Source organism: Choristoneura fumiferana, chromosome 8 (assembly GCF_025370935.1).
Source record: "Choristoneura fumiferana chromosome 8, NRCan_CFum_1, whole genome shotgun sequence".
Taxonomy (NCBI): Eukaryota; Metazoa; Arthropoda; class Insecta; order Lepidoptera; family Tortricidae; genus Choristoneura; species Choristoneura fumiferana.
Genome location: NC_133479.1, coordinates 18,059,929 through 18,079,615, shown reverse-complemented (window position 1 = coordinate 18,079,615; position 19,687 = coordinate 18,059,929). Strand labels below are relative to the sequence as shown.

The 19,687-nt window shown below is 39.3% G+C and overlaps 1 protein-coding gene across 3 annotated transcripts in view; it reads right to left on the bottom strand.

Moving 5' to 3' along the window:
* Window positions 1-19,687, bottom strand: part of Ac76E (adenylate cyclase type 2 Ac76E) — a 200,061-nt gene that overhangs the window by 151,498 nt on the left and 28,876 nt on the right. For all 3 annotated transcript variants that reach the window (XM_074091532.1, XM_074091535.1, XM_074091534.1), the window contains one exon: window positions 10,233-10,361. In XM_074091532.1, the coding sequence (XP_073947633.1) occupies window positions 10,233-10,361 (129 nt within the window). The remainder of the gene's footprint in view (window positions 1-10,232; window positions 10,362-19,687) is intronic.

The following is a 19,687-nucleotide window of genomic DNA, read 5'->3' as shown; positions in this document are numbered from 1 at the left end:
TATACCTTAGTGTTGCAGGTGTTTATGGGCGGTGGTGATCTCTTACCATCAGGAGACCCACTTGCTCGTTTGCCATCCAGTCGAATAAAAAATTAAATAAAAAAAAATGTTTTTATTTCACGCTTTATTTTACGTTTTTATGTGGTTTTCATATGGTCCAAAGTAACCTAAAATGGGTCAAAGTACCCCGACCTTACGGTACATACAAAGCATTGAATAAAGTTTAAATTAACCCGTAACTCCATCGTGTCGTGTAATCTTCCCTATAATAAGGTTTCACGAAGGTCCCCATAAGCCTTCAATATTCAGAAGGTATCGCCGAGTAGCGATACGTACTGAAATTATGTTAGCAAAGTTATTCCCGTACGCTTTGTAATAAAGATTCAAGATGCCAGCATAAAGATTCAATATTTTATTAATATTTTGTGTATGAAGGCGTATTCATGTGTAAGGGACCATATAAGCGGCAATATGAAAATTGAACTAAAACGCGTAATATGTCAGAACTCATAACTTCATTTTTAGGGTTCCGCAGACAATGCTAAAAACGGCACCCTTATGGATACTACGCACGGCTCAGATTAGAGTGCTAGAATGTTGTAATTTTGCATGGATATTATTATAGCAATTATGTCGACAAAGTGGTATAATAAACGTAGAAAAACAAAACATTTTGTTAGTGTTCCTGAGATAGACGTAAAGGTAGGGTTGATTTTTTTTCTCGCCTAACCTTGTATAGGTATTTTAAAATCATTACCGGGTTGTTAGAACCCTTAGATTACTTGCTGTTTTCGTAACGGCTTCGAAACCCTATCCTGAGCGTGTCCGACATTGTCATTTCAAATTTCAGTAAGTATCTCAAAAACGACCAACCCGATTTTAATGAAACAACTAAAAATTACCGAAAAATAACTTGCTTTCACGTAATAATAGACTATTTCTTAAAAAGTTGCCTATTTTAAAAAATTTCAGTTGTCCGCTTATTTAAAAAAAAATCCTCACGCTATTTTCACCACATAAAATAAGTAATATTAAATATATACAAAACCTTGTGGTAAAAGTGATAAAAAGTCAGGATAATCTTTGATGTTGGACACAATATAGAAAGTTTTGATGTAGTTACAAAATTACAATTTTTTCCTCACAAGATTTCGTGACGTTTTCTGACGTTAAGAAATTTTGGATGTTTTATGTAGTTTATGTTTTATGATCTCGTCCTTTGGGTTTATAATTTTTAGGGTTCCGGAGCCAAAATGTCAAAAACGGAACCCTTATAGTTTCGTCAAGTCCGTCTGTCTGTCCGTCCGTCCGTATGTCACAGGCATTTTACTCGAAAACTACAAGATGTATATCGATGAAATTTCGAGCACAGATGTCTTGTCAAAGCCGCTATTTAGTTTTGTAGTTAAATTACAAAAATAAATATTTACAGGGGGGGCACTCCATACACCTAACAGAAATTGAAAAAAATTTTTTTAACTCGCATCAATGTGTGCCACATAGTTCGACAGCTCTTTTGAAAAGATAGGAAGGTTTCTCAAAAACTTTTTTGATTAAGTGAAGGTTTCCGGACATAATCTCTTCCAAAGTAGCAAAAATTGTACCTCCCCCCCCTCTCTATCTTGTAAACCTTTTGTCAAAAAAATATAGAAAGGTAACGCTTAATAAATACTTTCAAGGAAAATTGGTTTCAACATGATCGGATATACCGTTTTTGAGTTATTGCCGGAAAACTGCGCTTCTCAACAAAAGGACGTAAGTGCCGTGAAGATACGCTCTTTTTCCGGTTATAGATTTTAAGACTGTAGTAAGTGTTTTAATTGTGTTATATATAACGCACATAATATTAATTGATTTTTTTCGTAATGGCTACGGAACCCTGTCTTGGGCGTGTCCGACACGCTCTTGGCCTGTTTTTTGTCAAAACTGATTTCTTGTCAATTTCATGATGGGACAACTTTCTGAGAAGCATTCAAAAACAAGAACGCGTCGAAATCGGTCCATCTTTGAGAGCGTCTTACCACAAAGACTATTGGCGTCAAGCCTACAATATCTTATTATATCTTATTTTTGCGTCAGGGCTTAAAAATTATATCAATAGCATAGGTAGCACACCTTTTGCCATTTCAACTCGGCAACCAGAGCCGTATTGCCTAACGTTTCTCTCTCGATCGCAATTGACAGTTTTTGTATGCGAAATCTGTCATCTATCTATCTGTTGGCAATAAAATATTTTCGGGATTCAATTTGTAGCATTCGAACATGGCGGATGTAGACGATATCTAATTTTGGTATTTCTGCTTCTTTGGCTAGTTGAAGTATAATTTTGATAGTGTTTTATGCGGCGATTAACCTTAACAGTGAACAGTGATCACAAAATTCTATATTGCTCTCGTGTCTGACATTTTTTAATGCGCAAGTGGTCTCCGCGTGGTTTCTGGAATTTTGCTATCAAGTTGCAAAAACTACAATCACCGTACAACATGCATAAGAAGAATATATTTATCTTTAATTTAACTGACATTGGCCCAAGCCTTATGGCCGCCATTAAGAGGAATAAATAATAAATAAAATAAAATATTTTCTTTCTTTCTTTCTTTCTTTATCTGATTGCGATCGCGAGCGTTAGGCAATAGGGCGACAGTTCTCGTGGCGCCACTCCATTTGACCCGAAGGTGACACTTTGTATGCATGTAGTAACATTCAGTGCCTTGAAACAGTACGCTGCCTGTATGTAAGCCAAGAGAACTTACCTCGTAAATTTGATTTATGTTCAAACTACAACGCTTAAGGTACTTTGTTCGTATTTGAATATACGTGGATTTTGTTTTAATCAGTGTATAAATCTATATCTGTAAAAAGGTACCCTGACCGAGTGAATGACCTACAAATCATAGCCTAAATGGTAAGTAGCTAGAGACTTGAGGCAGACATAGTTCGCTTTTGTACATCTTATATATAATCCTGTGTTCTGTAATTTTCATGTGGTTTATATACAATAAAGAGTTTTACAATACAATACAATAAAATTCCAAACATAATAATACATGTACAGCTTATTTTCAAGAAAAACGCATAAGACAAAATCAAAACATAAATTAAAATCAAACTGAAGAAACACGAAATCTACTACATAGCATAGACAATTATAGCAAAATTATTCCTTTACTATCATAATGAATAGAAAAAAGCCGACCAAGTCAGACTCGGGCTCGTGCATCGAAGGTTCCGTGCAGTGGCAGCAGACCTGAGTATTTGATACTAATTTTAGCTTGATACGTCCACAGGTTCCTAAAGAGAGTGATGTTTATGTGTGTGTGTGTGTGTGTGTGTGTGTGTGTGTGTGTGTGTGTGTGTGTGTGAAAAGAGACTCGTGGATTAGTGACAGCGTAAACAGTTTATTTGTAATCAACACAACGGTTGCTAAGGACACGGAATGACGTAGAGTTATGTTTTTACAAAATAAAGATGTTTTAGAACTTATACAATATTTGGTTTGCATATAGCGGCATCCCTTTCGCGACTTAGCGATTCAGTTTCGGACCAGAGACAACATCGGTCTTTCATTCACTTGTAAACCATTGAGACTCAGCTCTGAGAAATAAACGTCGTGGTACCAATTTCGACGATTCAGTTTAGGTGCCTAAATTGAACTGCTCTGCGTTTGGATCGTTTAAAGTGAAACGTGAAAAGATCATGGTAAGCCCCCTGGATAAGTGGTGTAAGTTTGCAGACATTAATGTGACCGTTTAGATTATAGCGGTGATTAGATGACCTACGCGCTACTTTGTAGTAGGTGATGTACACAGATATAGATTACATCAATCAGTATGAAAATCAACCGTGACACTTTTTATATCTACTGTGACGTCTCAAGTGCGAATTAGCGATGTGAGTTCCCCGATGTCCGCGCAAAATTGATTCAAATGCACCGCCCGCCCGTGCCGTGGGGCTCGAGTCAGTCACTAGTCATGATTAGTCAGTTAGCGGTCAGTCTTTGTATGGGGCCAACCCCGACGTTTGGTCGGGGTCCGGACACGCGAAGTAGATGCATTTGCGTAATCTAGTGTAATCTATATCTGTGGTGATGTATTAACATGTAATTATAGAGCTAAGTAATTATAGAAAAATTTGGAAAACCCCCGACATTGTCACTTCAAAGTTCAATATCTCAAAAACGGCTAAACTGACTTTGATGAAACATGTCTAAAAACCATTGCTAGAAACCCTGCTTTCAAATAAAAAAAACCGCATTCAAATCGGTTCACCTGTTTAAGAGCTACGGTGCCACAGACAGACAGACAGCCAGACACATAGACACACCCCTCTTATAACACCCCTCTTTTTGCGTCGTGGGTTAAAAAGAACCAAACTTACGAGTATCCATTTATTCTTGCGGCTTCGGGCCCAAAAGAATAAAAAAAACCTGACGAAGTTAAACTCGCGTTGAAAAGGTTTCGTACCTAACAAGACATTTCGGAATTTTCCTATGTTAGGTAGGTTCTTTTGTTTGATACAATTTTGTGTAAAAAAAAAAAAACATATTTTCGGGTTAGTGTAGGGGATAAGGAGGACGATACTTAATTTTCGAAATGTTTCTAAAATAACTTCAAAACTAAGTATACATCATAAAATATAAAAATTAAGTCTGGTAAAATATTTGAAATTCTCACAAGAAGCAATACGCGATATAGTCGGAGTATTTTTTCTAATTTACCCCCATTTGACAGATATATTATCATTTCCCTAATACTACCACAACTACTACTAGGACAACTTTTTGCTTAAGATGCTGTTCTAACTAGGTCAATCAACTTTTTTACCGACACTAATCTGTCCGCGACATTTTTCAAACAGTTGCAGATTTTTGTAAGTAAACATGTTTTTTCTGCAATTTAATAGATGGTGTACATGAATACATGCCATCATACGTAAGCTCAACCAATTAAACCGTGAAATATCTTGTTGGATGTACGATTTTTTGGTAACACCAGACCAGAGACAATTTTGGTAAAGCAAGAGACGCCCAGAGTGTCGATAAAATAGGTGATTGGCCCAACTACAAAAATGATTCCTTTGAAGATTCAAAAAAGATTATTCACATTATGTACCTGTCTGGAACGCTCATGTTGAAAAGAACTTAATCAAGGTACCGAGCGCATCTTCTTTACTTACATGCAAACGCCTGCATAAAACAACTGAGCAGAGATTCAATTGAGACACGTTGCTTATCTCTCGGAGCCAGGCGCTGACAATGAACGGCTAAAAGGTTCACACGTTGAGTGTATGTGAGACATGGGGCCCGTGGAACTGGATTTAAACTGTAATTTAAGTTGATGGCAGCTTTAATGTTAGGTACCTGATAGTGTGGTATATGGTATATGAAATTAGTAGGTAATAAGAAATAGATTTCGAAACGCGTCTGTGTTGTGAGTGTGGTGGTGGTGATAGTTAGATTTGTATGATTTGTATGAGTTTTTACAATGTTGAGGTGGATGAGCCGCCTGAACCACAGAATAAGTAATAGTATAAACTCACATTTGTAGCTTAGATAGCTATCATAAGGTCGCGAGTGTTCACCCGTATTTTATTTGCGTGTATAAGCTCGTTTTCGGAAGCGCGCACGCCCGTACAGCTGGGCTACTACGAAACTCGAAACTCGAAGTTCGTATCGTACCGTCCCTCTTGCTCTCGTATTAAATAGCATAAGTGTCGGAGGGACCAGCACGACACGAACTTCGAGTTTCGAGTTTCGTAGTAGCGCTGCAGGTGCGGTTTTGTTTTCTTCGCGCAATTAACACGCATAAATGAGTGCGTACACGCCCCTCCAGTTTAATCTAGCGTGCGTGTAAAGGACTCTACCCATTACATCGTATCCTATACCATGACCGTAAAAGCAACGTGCCAGGCAAATATAATTCATTGTATCGAAAAGTATACCCACTAGCACGTTTCGTAACCAAACGTCGCCGTCGCGTGTCATGTCACAGAAATAATAGTACTAACGTACAGAATGGCCACGCTCCGCCCCGCACCGGTTCGAGTTAAACTTGGGCATCATCATGGATCAGACGCTTTCCTGGTCGGCTCATGTCTCTGAAGTCAGCCGCAAGCTTTGTCTGCTTCAGTCCATTCACTTAGACGCTTGCAAAATTTCCTTCCTTTGCACACCAAGATTACACTGGCACAATCTCTCCTTCTCCCTCTCCTCGACTACGGCGACATTGCCTATCTAGATCTCTCTGAGCAGCTACTTGACAAGCTTGAGCGACTTCAGAATGTGTGCATACGCTTCATATTCGGTCTCCGAAAATACGATCACGTGTCTACTTTTCGTGCTCAGCTGAAGTGGCTGCCAATTCGTCATCGCCGTAATATTCACATCCTGTCGTTGCTCTTTAATGTCCTTTTTAAACCTCAGTCCCCTTCCTATCTTTCAGAAAGGTTCAGTTACTTGGCTGCTGGGTCTGGAAATCGGTTGCGGTCGAGTAATAATCTTTCTCTCGCTTTTCCAGTTTCCAAATCCAAATCTTACTCTAAATCCTTCTCCGTGCACGCTGTGAGTCTGTGGAATCGGTTGCCAGGTGATATCAGGCGGGCACAGTCGGTTGCCACCCTGCGGAATCGCTTAAGGGCGCACTGGCTTGACAGTTCATCGTAAATTCTTAAAGGAGGCAGTGTTGTATGTTCTGTTTTGTGTATATGCGGTGTATATGTATATATGTATTTTGCATGTAGTTTATTTGTCTTGATATGTATTAGTTTATTGACTTCATTATTATGTATTAGTTTGTGTACTTATATATGTATGTGTATTTGAAATGTTTTTTTTGAGTTAATTTAAATTTCGGTTCTTTTACCTTTTCATTGTACTTGTAGTGTCTACTCTTGTGTCTGATATCCTGTCAATCGTTCAAAGGTTAACTGGAAGAGATCCCTTTAAGGGATAAGTTATATGGTATATATATATGTGTTTTATGTACAATAAAGAGTTTTACAATACAATACCCCACCCCTCAACCGCAGATTGCAGGAAAACCGCAGGAACGCAGTCGGGTGCGCAACGCGATGTATGTCGGCCGCACGGCACTAAGTTAGGGAGCAATAACTTTGCGAAATGGTAACGGTACCCTATCTACTTTATTTTTCTAAATAAATAATGATTTCTGAAATTATCGCGATTAATACATGAAATAACTACCTACCGAATAATTCGTTTAAGTTTGTAGTCGTATATCTATTGTAATTGAAAATAATAATGCTTAAATACACAGACAGACACATTTTATAATTAATATTTTTAATTAAAGAATATAAACTTATAGAAAATACAATCATATACCTAAGAGCTAAATACTACTAAATAATAAATCTACTAGCTAACTTAAATAATATTTTTATATTATAAAAAAAGACCGCCTCGAATCGTTCTTGGCGCAAAGGTGCCCAACACGCTTGCCGCATTGCCGCGTTGAACGGCGATAGATATAGCCTTTGCATCAAGAACGACTCGGAGCGAGAGTCTAATCCCCGGTCCCGCAGCCGGCGTCCTACCTCTTTAAAAAACAACTTAGCCTCCGAGCACCAACAACCGGTCGTCTCCACCGCAAGCGCAACAAATATGTAATTGGAGAGGGCTGAATATTTCTCGCGCTTCCTAAGGCCGTTGATTCCGCAGCAGCTCCCGCGGTCCTCGTGGTTCGACCCAGGTGCGAGGCTGCAAAAGTGCTGACCCGGGTAGCGTCCCAGAGAAGGCACTTTCCCTTTTGCCATGGCACCAAGGTCAGCCCATCAGGCCTTTTACCATCTGACCGACTAAGACCTGGTGGCTCCAGCACGCACGGGACGTTAGCTGAAACCAGGGCCCTTCTTAATTTTAATTAGGTTTAAATAAAATGGATTTAGGATTGATTTGCACTATCTAAGCCATACCTACATATAAGTACCTTAAATATAATGATATTACCCATGGGTAGCACTTATTAGGGTTTTGCGATTGTCTGCCCTGTGTATCTTACGCACACATTGACGCGTGTACAGACGTCGTCGTGCCTATGTAGATTCAAGAACGCGTATTTTGTACGGCGTGGCCGCCGTGTGGTCATGTATGCGTTTGACATTCCGTTATTGACACGTTCCTTTTACGGTCATCGCATGATACGGTGTGATGGGTAGAGACCTTAAGCGCGTATGCCAAACACGACCGTATACACGCAGAAAGAAACTCTAGTCTGAAACGCCCCAATATTTCTTCCATTTCAATTTCTTTCGTCCAATGAGGGCTATCGTTTTTTGTCTCACTAGATAGCGCACTGTTGCGTGAGGTTTTTAAGTGTGGCTTTCAGAGTCTGTTATTACGGCCGTTAAAACAAAGTTTAGATTAAAATCATATTTAAAACAACTTAAAACATTCATTGCCCCGTAACGCATAATTGCCATAAATTAATTTCAGGTTATGCAAAATATTCACAAAAAATTTCTTATTATAAATAAACCCGCGTAGCTCACCCAAAAACTATGAGATTTGACATTTCGGAGACCTCACGCTACACTAGCGCCTCTAGCGGCGAATTCACTCGCGATAGCCCTCGTTGAATAAAATTTATTTTAAACCGTAGGTTAACGGTTCCTTGTATAACCGGTCTCCTGTAACGCCATTGTGCCGAAGCGTGGCGCGCTAAGCGAAGAGGATTTGCTGAACTCATTCCAACTCAGATAAGATGAACAATAACAACAAGTACAATACTCCACCCTGCATTTGTTTTATTTTTGTACGTCTGCCCTTTCCTTTAGAATTGTACTTAATGAACCAGAGCTTCGTATGTACTTGTAGGTACAATATAATTAGTACTATTCAGAAACTAACTGTACAGTCAGCAACAAAGATATGAATACAGCCAAAGTTGAAAAATTATCTATATACGAGCTTAATGTTCAGGCAATAAATAGTCCTGTATAGGTACATATTTTTTGCACTGGCTATGATAACATGACATTAGAAAGAGGTTCCACTGGTACATGATTCAACTTGTTCGACTGTGCAGAGGCGTCTTTACCTATAGTGCAGGGTGTGCGTTGCACACGGGCGCAGCGGTGTTAGGGGCGCCGGCCGCGGCACTTTGTACCTATTGCATTTTGACCGCGCGCTTCCTAGATGGCGCTAAAGTAATAATTGCACACGGGCGCTACATGGGCTAAAGACGCCGCTGCGACTGTGCATACGTAATATTGCAATTTAATTATATATTGCTTTTACATTGAGCTACTTAATAAATTTAAAGATGATTAAAATAAGTTATATAATATTATTTCCACGACTATCTACTTTCATTATCATCTATCACGGTGGTTGCTTCGCACACAGACACGCACGCAATATCTAGTAATCTTGTAATACCTATAATACCTAAGGTCAACCGGGGCTAATGCGTCACAATACTTTAAACAGCATATTTATCAGATTATAACAAACACATGATGTATCCTTAAAAGCTCTAACTTATGATACAAGCTAGCATATTTTATCTAATTTCATATTTTATTGCCATTTTGTGGCATTTTTAATAACTTCTACGTGTAATTACGTTTTTGTAAAAGCTGGGATTTTTAGACGCTATAACCCCAGGTGGGGTGAAAGCGTCTTTTACTAGTATTCAGTTCAAAGTTTTATTTGCTCGAATTATGGTACAAATGATGTTACAAAAAAATAAGTGTAGATCAACACAATTCAGCATACATTGGCATGCAAAATGTATAATCGGGTGTATTGTGATCAGATTGGTCGGAATGATTTTAATCGAGACAATTTTATAACAACGTCAATGTAATTCCGCACAATTTGAAGCCGTGGTGGCCTAGTGGTTTGACCTGTCGCCTCTCAAGCAGAGGGTCGTGGGTTCAAACCCCGGCTCGCACCTTTGACGTTTTCGAAATTCATGTGCGGAATTACATTTGAAATTTACCACGAGCTTTGCGGTGAAGGAAACCATCGTGAGGAAACCTGCACAAACCTGCGAAGCGATTCAATGGTGTGTGTGAGGTTCCCAATCCGCACTGGGCCCGCGTGGGAACTCTGGCCCAAGCCCTCTTGTTCTGAGAGGAGGCCCTGTGCCCAGCAGTGGGACGTATATAGGCTGGGATGGATGATGATGTTTCTCTTTTTATGACTTTAAAATGACATTAACAGGTTTTTACATTTTTCTAAGTTTATTATTTAGTAAGGTTATTCTTACCTGTTGATGGAACTGGCTTTCTATGTTCTGGGGGCCTAGGCCGAGGGCAAGGCCTATGTAGGCCAAAGTTAGCGCCGCAGACATGCCGAGGGCTATAGACCGCGCTATCGGCATCATTGTGTGGACCATCTGGAAAGAAAACAGGATATTCTTTAAGTTATTACAGGTACCTAGTGCCACCAGAGTTGACGCACACAACCATGTAATGACAGCGGGATTTTGACATTCACTCATTCCTTTCATTCATTCTCCTTTTATGCAATCAGTTCTTCGTGTAGGTGTGTGTGTAATCATTCACTTCAACTCTCGTGGCACTACGTATACAAGCAGAAGCTTTGCTCAATAAAATCTAATAATTTTTAAGAGGGATTTGGCTGCGAGAACGTTAAAGTAGTTTATTGATGAGCGTACTCATTTCTCAAAGGGCCGGCAACTCATCTGTTAAATCAGCTTATTTATGTTATGGATGTCCATGGGCGGCAGTGATTGTTTTTCATCGGGTGACACGCCTGCTCGTTTGCACCTTACCATTAAAAAAAAAACAGGTGTTACTTTGCGGAGGTCCATATCAATGAAACACAAACAATTACTTTCACGATTTGCGTAGTCTAACATGTCTGGTAGTATTGCTGAGGATGGGCTACGGTCGAGTACGTAACAGCCTAACAGGTCAGCATAGTATGGCGATGGTGATAATTGGGTTTTTGTGATTTTTATTAGTTTTTTTTTTCAGTATAGACGCGGAGGAGCTTGCGTGAACACACATTTGTTGCATAGACTTTACCATCGTAAGGTCGCGGGTGTGCGAAGTAATTATTTATAGTTCAATATTTATAAATAATAGTTCGTTAATGTACATACCTAAACTCAAACAAACTCACTCACAACATATTTTGACATAAAAAACACAAACACACCTAGCAAGGTGAGCCAAGAAATGCGGATTTGTTTTATAAAACCAACTTCTTACCTTTACTTGGGCAATTTAATTTTCTCAAGAAATATCCGCCACGTGCCATTAATACCGAAGTTTCTAGAACTCGTTCCGGCTCAGTGTAACGATAGTTCTTTTAATTTTCTTGGGTTTGCGAGTAATAGTTTGTTCACTTGGGAAATTGATTAAAAAGTGTGCTTTTGTCGGTGAACTAGATATTTTGCATTGTTTATAGTTGTAGACTATTTTAAGGTAGACTTTGTTGAAAAAAAGAGGTTTTTTTTTACGAGAACACGGAGAAAAATAGAAAAAATAAAAATACGTATTACAGTCACGAAATGTTCCCAAATCAGCATAAAACTCAGGTGCAATGTCACAGAATTGTATTTTTGAACCGTTATAGACTCCTAAACATGGTTCTTTTTACGCGACTGCCCGAAGGAGGGTTATTAAGTCTATTCTAGTAAGATTTTTTAATTATTTGGAATCTAGATCTTCACCTAATTACAGTTCCTTTTTACAGACCACAAGAAAAGGGTACACTCTGAACCAACAAGACAAGTTAAACAAAAAAGGATGGTGCCAGCTGGCGGGAACGTATTCCGGAAAATTTCAAGACAAGAAAAATAAATGCTGAACGCAGCCTAACATTCCATAAGAGTACTGGCCACCTGGCGTTTTTAAATTAACTTCTGCCCTACTCCCCCATAATGATAAAAACTGAAGACATCCTTGGAACTCTCTGGAAATTCAAACTGCGCTAATTAGCTGAAATAATTCATCCCAGTTTAAATCTAAACACAAGCGCATAGGGTATTAAATAAAATAAACATTTCTTTAACTTAACATCGTTTCGCAATAAGGTATTATTTATAACTAGCTTTTGCCCGCGGCTCCGCCCGCGAGGTATTCAGTTATCGCGCGCTGTTCCCTCGGGAACTGTGCATTTTTCCGGGATAAAAAGTAGCCTATGTCACTTTCGGGCCCATAAACTATCTTTATGCCAAAAATCACGTCGATCCGTCGCTCCGTTACGGCGTGAAAGACGGACAACACACACAAACACACTTTCGCATTTATAATATTAGTATGGATTACACAGTTTCGGCCAGTGAAAATAAATTAAATTTCGAATGCACTTTTATCAACTTTTTATTGGCTGAATCCTACATGTTTGGATATTTGGATGTTTGTTACTCAATCACGTCTAGACCGCTGAACCGGTTTAGATGAAACTCGGTTTACAGATAGTTTGAGTCCCAAGGAAGGACATAGGATAGGTTTTATCCCGGAAAATTGCATAGTTCCTAGAATACTACGCGGACTGAGTCGCGGACAACAGCTAGTAGAAAATAAATGGAGTGGTACAATGATATAATGATTGAATGATTTAATGGACTGATGATTTGGAAAATATCGCAGGAGGCCGATCGTTGTGGCGCTTTATGGAAGATTTATGTCGGGTAGTGGATGTCTTTTGACTGATGATGGCGATGATAATGATGAAATGTTGTAACCAGCGACTGTTTTCTATTGGCTTCAATTTGTTACTCTTCTAGGTCACAGGCGTAAATTATACGCCAAATTCGGTTTTTTATTGAATCCTATTTTGTATTTTTTTTTGTCAATAAATAAATACAGCATTACAGTTAAACGCATAGGGATTTTTGAAAGGATTATATTTAATAACACCCCTAAGTGTTAGTTTATCCCAGAAATATCTAAAATCTCGTTTAAGAAACTTTGTAAAATGATATTCTAAGCGCAATTGTTTACAAAAAAGACAGAAAGTATGCTAATTTATCTAATTATGCGGACCCATGTTCAGATAAATTGCGCATTTCTGTGTTTTTTTTTTTCACAAAACCCGGGTTTTTCTTTCATGCATAAATTCACACACTTCACACACTTTAATATTAAGACTCTTTCGTTTTATTTTCACTTAGTCTATCTACATTCAGTTCCAATTAGAATAATCTGGGGGCACGGCAGTGGCCTCACCAAGTCGCGCAAAACGAAATAAAAGGCACGGACGTACCATCAGCCAAATAATATGTTGTCTACCACCCTAGAGTTGATAATCGTTTGCACGTCATAAAACAATAATTCCCAAAAGACGTGTCTGTCAACTTGAAAGTTCGACTTTAGCGACATATTAACATGAAAGGAACTTGTTTAAAAATTGGTAGACCACTTATTTGGCTTATGGTACCATAGGTACTTTTCTCGAATTCATTCAGGCTAAAGTTCTTACTAGCAGATTAGACACAAAGTCCATTTTTTGAATCAGTACCGGATCGTTTTATGTAGCAAAATGTCCAACCACGCAAATTGACCAAGGAAGCGAAATGTCAGACGTCCTATAATAAGTCATTATCATCATCAACCAGAAGACGTCCACTGCTGAACAAAGACCTCCCCCTAAGAACGCCACAATGAACGACAAAAGTGATTTGAAGAATCGGCCCGGAAAATACATTTTTATTTTCGTTCATTTTTTCTGAAAACTTGTTTAGTTTTATAAGCTTCTGTGTGACTACTATAATTGAATTAATTTAAAATTGTTTTCCTTGTCTCATTTTAATTACACTTTTATCTACGCCGTAATAAAATAATTAATGTTTACTTTTACGACCTTTAATCTAAAAATTAGTATTATGCTAACGTAAATAATTTTTCCGTGGAAGTATAACTTGAAAAACAAACAGTGTGCTTAATGGTTATGTATTTTATAACGTTTTATGACTTCTGGAAAAGCTCAAGTTTTAGTTTTAACTACAGTTTTAAGTAGAAAGAAAAATGGTTACCCTACTTACTGGTACTTGTCTGGTAGAGATTGCTTTTAAACAATAAACATTTCTTTGACGTCTTTACGTCACAAACTAACAAACAGACTTACAAACTTTCGCATTTATAATATTAGTTGTACAGTCGAGTTCATAAACTTGTGAGCAAACATATCTGATCAAATCAAATCAAATCAAATTTTTGCTCACAACTTTATGAACTCGACTGTACGAGTATTATGACATAATATTATCTGCTCCTGTTTTAAAGGCTCACCCCCCTACGGACCGTGAGCCGATATTAAACAATTGAATGAGAATTGAATTAATGTGTCGTCACGCCTGAAGCAATGAAATTTCAGATGCAAAAATATGATGCTTAACATTCCAAGGCCTCATCACAAGTCAACCGTCGACCCACGCCTCCGTCATCCAAATTGAACTGACAGCAGTTCAGTTCTAATCATCATCAATTCAACCAGTCGGAACAATTCCGGTATCAACATTCTTCCATGGATCCTCGTTTTACGATCCAATAAATAATATTAATCTTTCCGTATTATCAGGAACTAGATAGTTCCGGCGACATCGTCTATAAAGATTTTTTTATAGGTCTCTACACACAACATCGTATCATGCCATGACCGTATTATGAACGTATCAGGAACGGAATGACAAGCGCATACATACACGTGACGGCGGCGGTACTTTAGGAAACGCGCTAGTGGGCATAGTCTCGTACTTTCCATTACAAATTTCAGGCACCTATTTGAGAATCTCTGGATAAGACCAGAACGCAGAAATTTTCGTCATCCAGAAGGCTATAATCACGTACTTAAAATCCGAAATTGCCCGACTTGGCCGTTGACTTGCACCCACTAACGTATAAAGAATGTTCAGTCTAGTCTTATCCAGAGTCCACCAAAAACATTCTGTAAAAAACTTGCGAAGTCTCGATGGAGCTGCTTGTTTATCTCTAAAAAGTAATGAAATCTAGACAAAGTCGTGCCAAGTCTAAGGGTCCTTACTGCGATTTCTTTATAATAATATTGTCCGCGTATTGAGTCTCAACATTTACTGGATAAGACTTAAGACTCAACATTCTTCAACATTCTCTCACATTCTTTTTAAGTCAACGGCCAAGTCACACAACATTGACTATAATATTAAAGAAATCGCAGTAAGGAACCTTAGACTTGGCACGACTTTGCCTAGATTTCATTACTTTTTAGAGATAAACAAGCAGCTCCATCGAGACTTGGCTAGTTTTTTCCAGAATGTTTTTGGTGGGATAATATTTTTGCCTGTCACGTTGCTTTTATGGCCAATAAGGTGTATTAAGGTGTAATGTGTATTCCGCGGGAATTATGTAATTTCCCAAGGTAAAAACTATCCTTTGTCATTCCAAGGAATGGATTTTCTTCATGTAGGTGTGTGTGTATTCATTCACTTCAAGTCTCATGTCACTACCCAATTAACTGAAATTAAAAATGGACAAAATAATCTGGGTTCTCCCTCATATTCTCATGAAAAATTTGTTATTCATAAAACTACATGTTTTATAAAGCCAGCCGTGAAAGGGGTAACAAATGGACCACTTAGGAAAATCTGAAAGCGGAAAATTGAAAAATAAATCCGCCACGCAAAACCGTACGTTGCCGTCGTTAGTGGCTTGGCTTATTATCTTGGTGTTCTGAGAATAATCATTTCTTTTTACTTACGTGTTGTATTGTATTGTATTGTAGAACTAATTATTGTACATAAAACACTTGAAAATAAGATGTACAAAGGCGAATTTATCCCTTAACCTTTGAACGATTGACAGGATATCAGACAATGGACAAACAAGATACAAGTAGAATGAAAAGGTAAGAGAAACGAAATTTAAATTAACTCAAAAATTCATTATAAATACACATACATATATAGGTACACACTAATACATAACAATAAAGTCAATAAACTGATATATATCAAGACAAATAAACTACATGCAAAATACATGTATACATATACGCCACATATATACAAAACAGAACATACAACACGATTTTACGATGAACTGTCAAGCCAGTGCGCCCTTGAGCGATTCCGCAGGGTGGCAATCGACTGTGCCCGCCTGATATCACCTGGCAACCGATTCCACAGACTCACAGCGTGCACGGAGAAGGATTTGGAGTAGGATTTTTATTTGGAAACTGGAAAAGCGAGAGAAAGATTATACGTGTTATGTGCCTACTACGAGTAAATTATTCAGAGACAAGTTTAAATGAAGATAATTTTTTTTATTCGACTGGATGGCAAACGAGCAAGTGGGTACCCTGATGGTAAGAGATCACCACCGCCCATAAACACCTGCAACACCAGGGGTATTGCAGATGCGTTGCCAACCTAGAGGCATTATTTTTCGTATGGAGGTATTATTTATTTATTTACAACGACTCTTTATTGTGTTACAATACAGAAAACAGGTCAGTCAACGTTAAATCATCTAAAAATAATTAAGTACATTTGAAATTCACGACAAGCTTTACAGTGAAGGAAAACATCGTGAGGAAACTGCACAAACTTGCGAAGCAATTTTACGGTGTGTGAGAAGTTCCCAATCCGCACTGGCTCCGCGTGGCAACTATGGCCCAAGGCCTCTCATTCTGAAAGGAGGCCTGTGGCCAGCAGTGGAACGTTTATACGTTGGGACGAATTAATTTGTTCACCCGCGACCTTACGACAGCTACGTCTATGCAACAAATGTGTGTTCATGCAGCTCCTCCACCGCCACACTGTAAGAACACACACAAATTACACAAACCCAACCTACGAATACCACCACCACGCTACGCTGACGCCTTTCAAACTCAATTAAATTCGAAAACCGAACCATCGTATCATCCCTCTCATTCCTGTATTAAATCGTATAAGCCTCAGAGGGACGGAACGATACGAACTTCGATTTTCGAATTTCGCAGCTCCGCTGACATATTGGTATCCCGTAGAGACAAACAATTCTTCTTATTTTTCATTATCGAAAAACCGAACGTTCCCTGGAAAGATGAAATATTACCACTGCTTCTAATTAAATATCGTATTACAGTAGCTTGTCACAATATGATACGCTAACCGTATTATTTATTCGTCTTTTTACTTTATCCGTTTTCATTTTTTAACCCCCGGCGTAAAAAGGGTGCTATAAGTTTGACCCATTGACCGATTTCGACATAGTGCTTTTTTCCGGGAAAGCGAGGTTTCTTGCGATGGTTCTAAGTTATGTTTCATTAAAATCGGTTTAGTCATTTTTGAGATATAAAACTTTGAAATCTTTGGACTTCGGTCCCCAGGCATATCCGCCTGCAACTCTGATGTTGTTTCCGTCTCATTATACGATGTAAGTCCTATAGACTTAGGCTTACCAGTCTAACAAATCATCATCCCAGCCTATATACGTCCCACTGCTGGGCACAGGCCTCCTCTCAGAACAAGAGGGCTTGGGCCATAGTTCCCACGCGGGCCCAGTGCGGATTGGGAACTTCACACGCACCATTGAATTTCTTCGCAGGTTTGTGCAGGTTTCCTCACGATGTTTTCCTTCACCGCAAAGCTCGTGGTAAATTTCAAATGTAATTCCGCACATGAATTCCGAAAAACTCAGAGGTGCGAGCCGGGGTTTGAACCCACGACCCTCTGTTTGAGAGGCGATAGGTCAAACCACTAGGCCACCACGGCTTCACGCTACAGCTTCAGCTACTGTAATACGATATTTAATTAGCAGCAGTGGCAATATTTCATCTTTCCAGGGAACGTTCGGTTTTTCGATAATGAAAAATAAGAAGAATTGTTTGTCTCTACGGGATACCAATATGTCAGCGGAGCTGCGAAATTCGAAAATCGAAGTTCGTATCGTTCCGTCCCTCTGAGGCTTATACGATTTAATACAGGAATGAGAGGGATGATACGATGGTTCGGTTTTCGAATTTAATTGAGTTTGAAAGGCGTCAGCGTAGCGTGGTGGTGGTATTCGTAGGTTGGGTTTGTGTAATTTGTGTGTGTTCTTACAGTGTGGCGGTGGAGGAGCTGCATGAACACACATTTGTTGCATAGACGTAGCTGTCGTAAGGTCGCGGGTGAACAAATTAATTCGTCCCAACGTATAAACGTTCCACTGCTGGCCACAGGCCTCCTTTCAGAATGAGAGGCCTTGGGCCATAGTTGCCACGCGGAGCCAGTGCGGATTGGGAACTTCTCACACACCGTAGAATTGCTTCGCAAGTTTGTGCAGTTTCCTCACGATGTTTTCCTTCACTGTAAAGCTTGTCGTGAATTTCAAATGTACTTAATTATTTTTAGATGATTTAAGGTTGACTGACCTGTCGTAAATAAATAAATAATACCTCCATACGAAAACAATATTCGTCCATGCGAAAATTCAATTCCGTACGTACTTGAGCCCAGAGGGCCTACTCCGAAATTCGAAAACCGAACCATCGTATCATCCCTCTCATTCCCGTATTAAAACGTATAAGCCTCAGAGGGACGGCACGACACGAACTTCGATTTTCGAATTTCGTAGCCCCGCTGATATATTGGTATGCCGTAGAGACAAACAATTCTTCTTATTTTTCATTATCGAAAAACCGAACGTTCCCTGGAAAGATGAAATATTGCCACTGCTGCTAATTAAATATCGTATTACAGTAGCTGAAGCTGTAGCGTGAAGCCGTGGTGGCCTAGTGGTTTGACCTATCGCCTCTCAAACAGAGGGTCGTGGGTTCAAACCCCGGCTCGCACCTCTGAGTTTTTCGGAATTCATGTGCGGAATTACATTTGAAATTTACCACGAGCTTTGCGGTGAAGGAAAACATCGTGAGGAAACCTGCACAAACCTGCGAAGAAATTCAATGGTGCGTGTGAAGTTCCCAATCCGCACTGGGCCCGCGTGGGAACTATGGCCCAAGCCCTCTTGTTCTGAGAGGAGGCCTGTGCCCAGCAGTGGGACGTATATAGGCTGGGATGATGATGATGATGATTACAGTAGCTTGTTACAATATGATACGCTAACCGTATTATTTATTCGTCTTTTTACTTTATCCGTTTTCATTTTTTAACCCCCGGCGTAAAAAGGGTGCTATAAGTTTGACCCATTGACCGATTTCGACATAGTGCTTTTTCCGGGAAATTTTATGTTTCATTAAAATCGGTTTAGTCATTTTTGAGATATAAAACTTTGAAATCTTTGGACTTCGGTCCCCAGGCATATCCGCCTGCAACTCTGATGTTGTTTCCGTCTCATTATACGCTGTAAGTCCTATAGACTTAGGCTTACCAGTCTAACAAATCATCATCCCAGCCTATATACGTCCCACTGCTGGGCACAGGCCTCCTCTCAGAATAAGAGGGCTTGGGCCGTTAGTTCCCACGCGAGCCCGGAGCGGATTGGGAGCTTCACACACACTTTTGTTGATGCAGGTTTCCTCACGAAAGCTCGTGGTAAATGTCAAGTGTAATTTCGCACACGAATTTCGAAAAACTTAATTAGAGGTGCGAGCCGAGGTTTATTTTGCTTCTGTCTGACAAATGAAAAAAAAAATGCCAATGTCGGGGTACAACTTTTCTTCGTTGGTTAAGGTTATGTATGGGGTTATGGCAACGTTTGTTTTGTAGTCACTCGCACTAATCTGACACAGCAAAGCGTGCATAAATATCTGACACGACTCTGTATTTCAAGGGCAGTCGGACGCGTC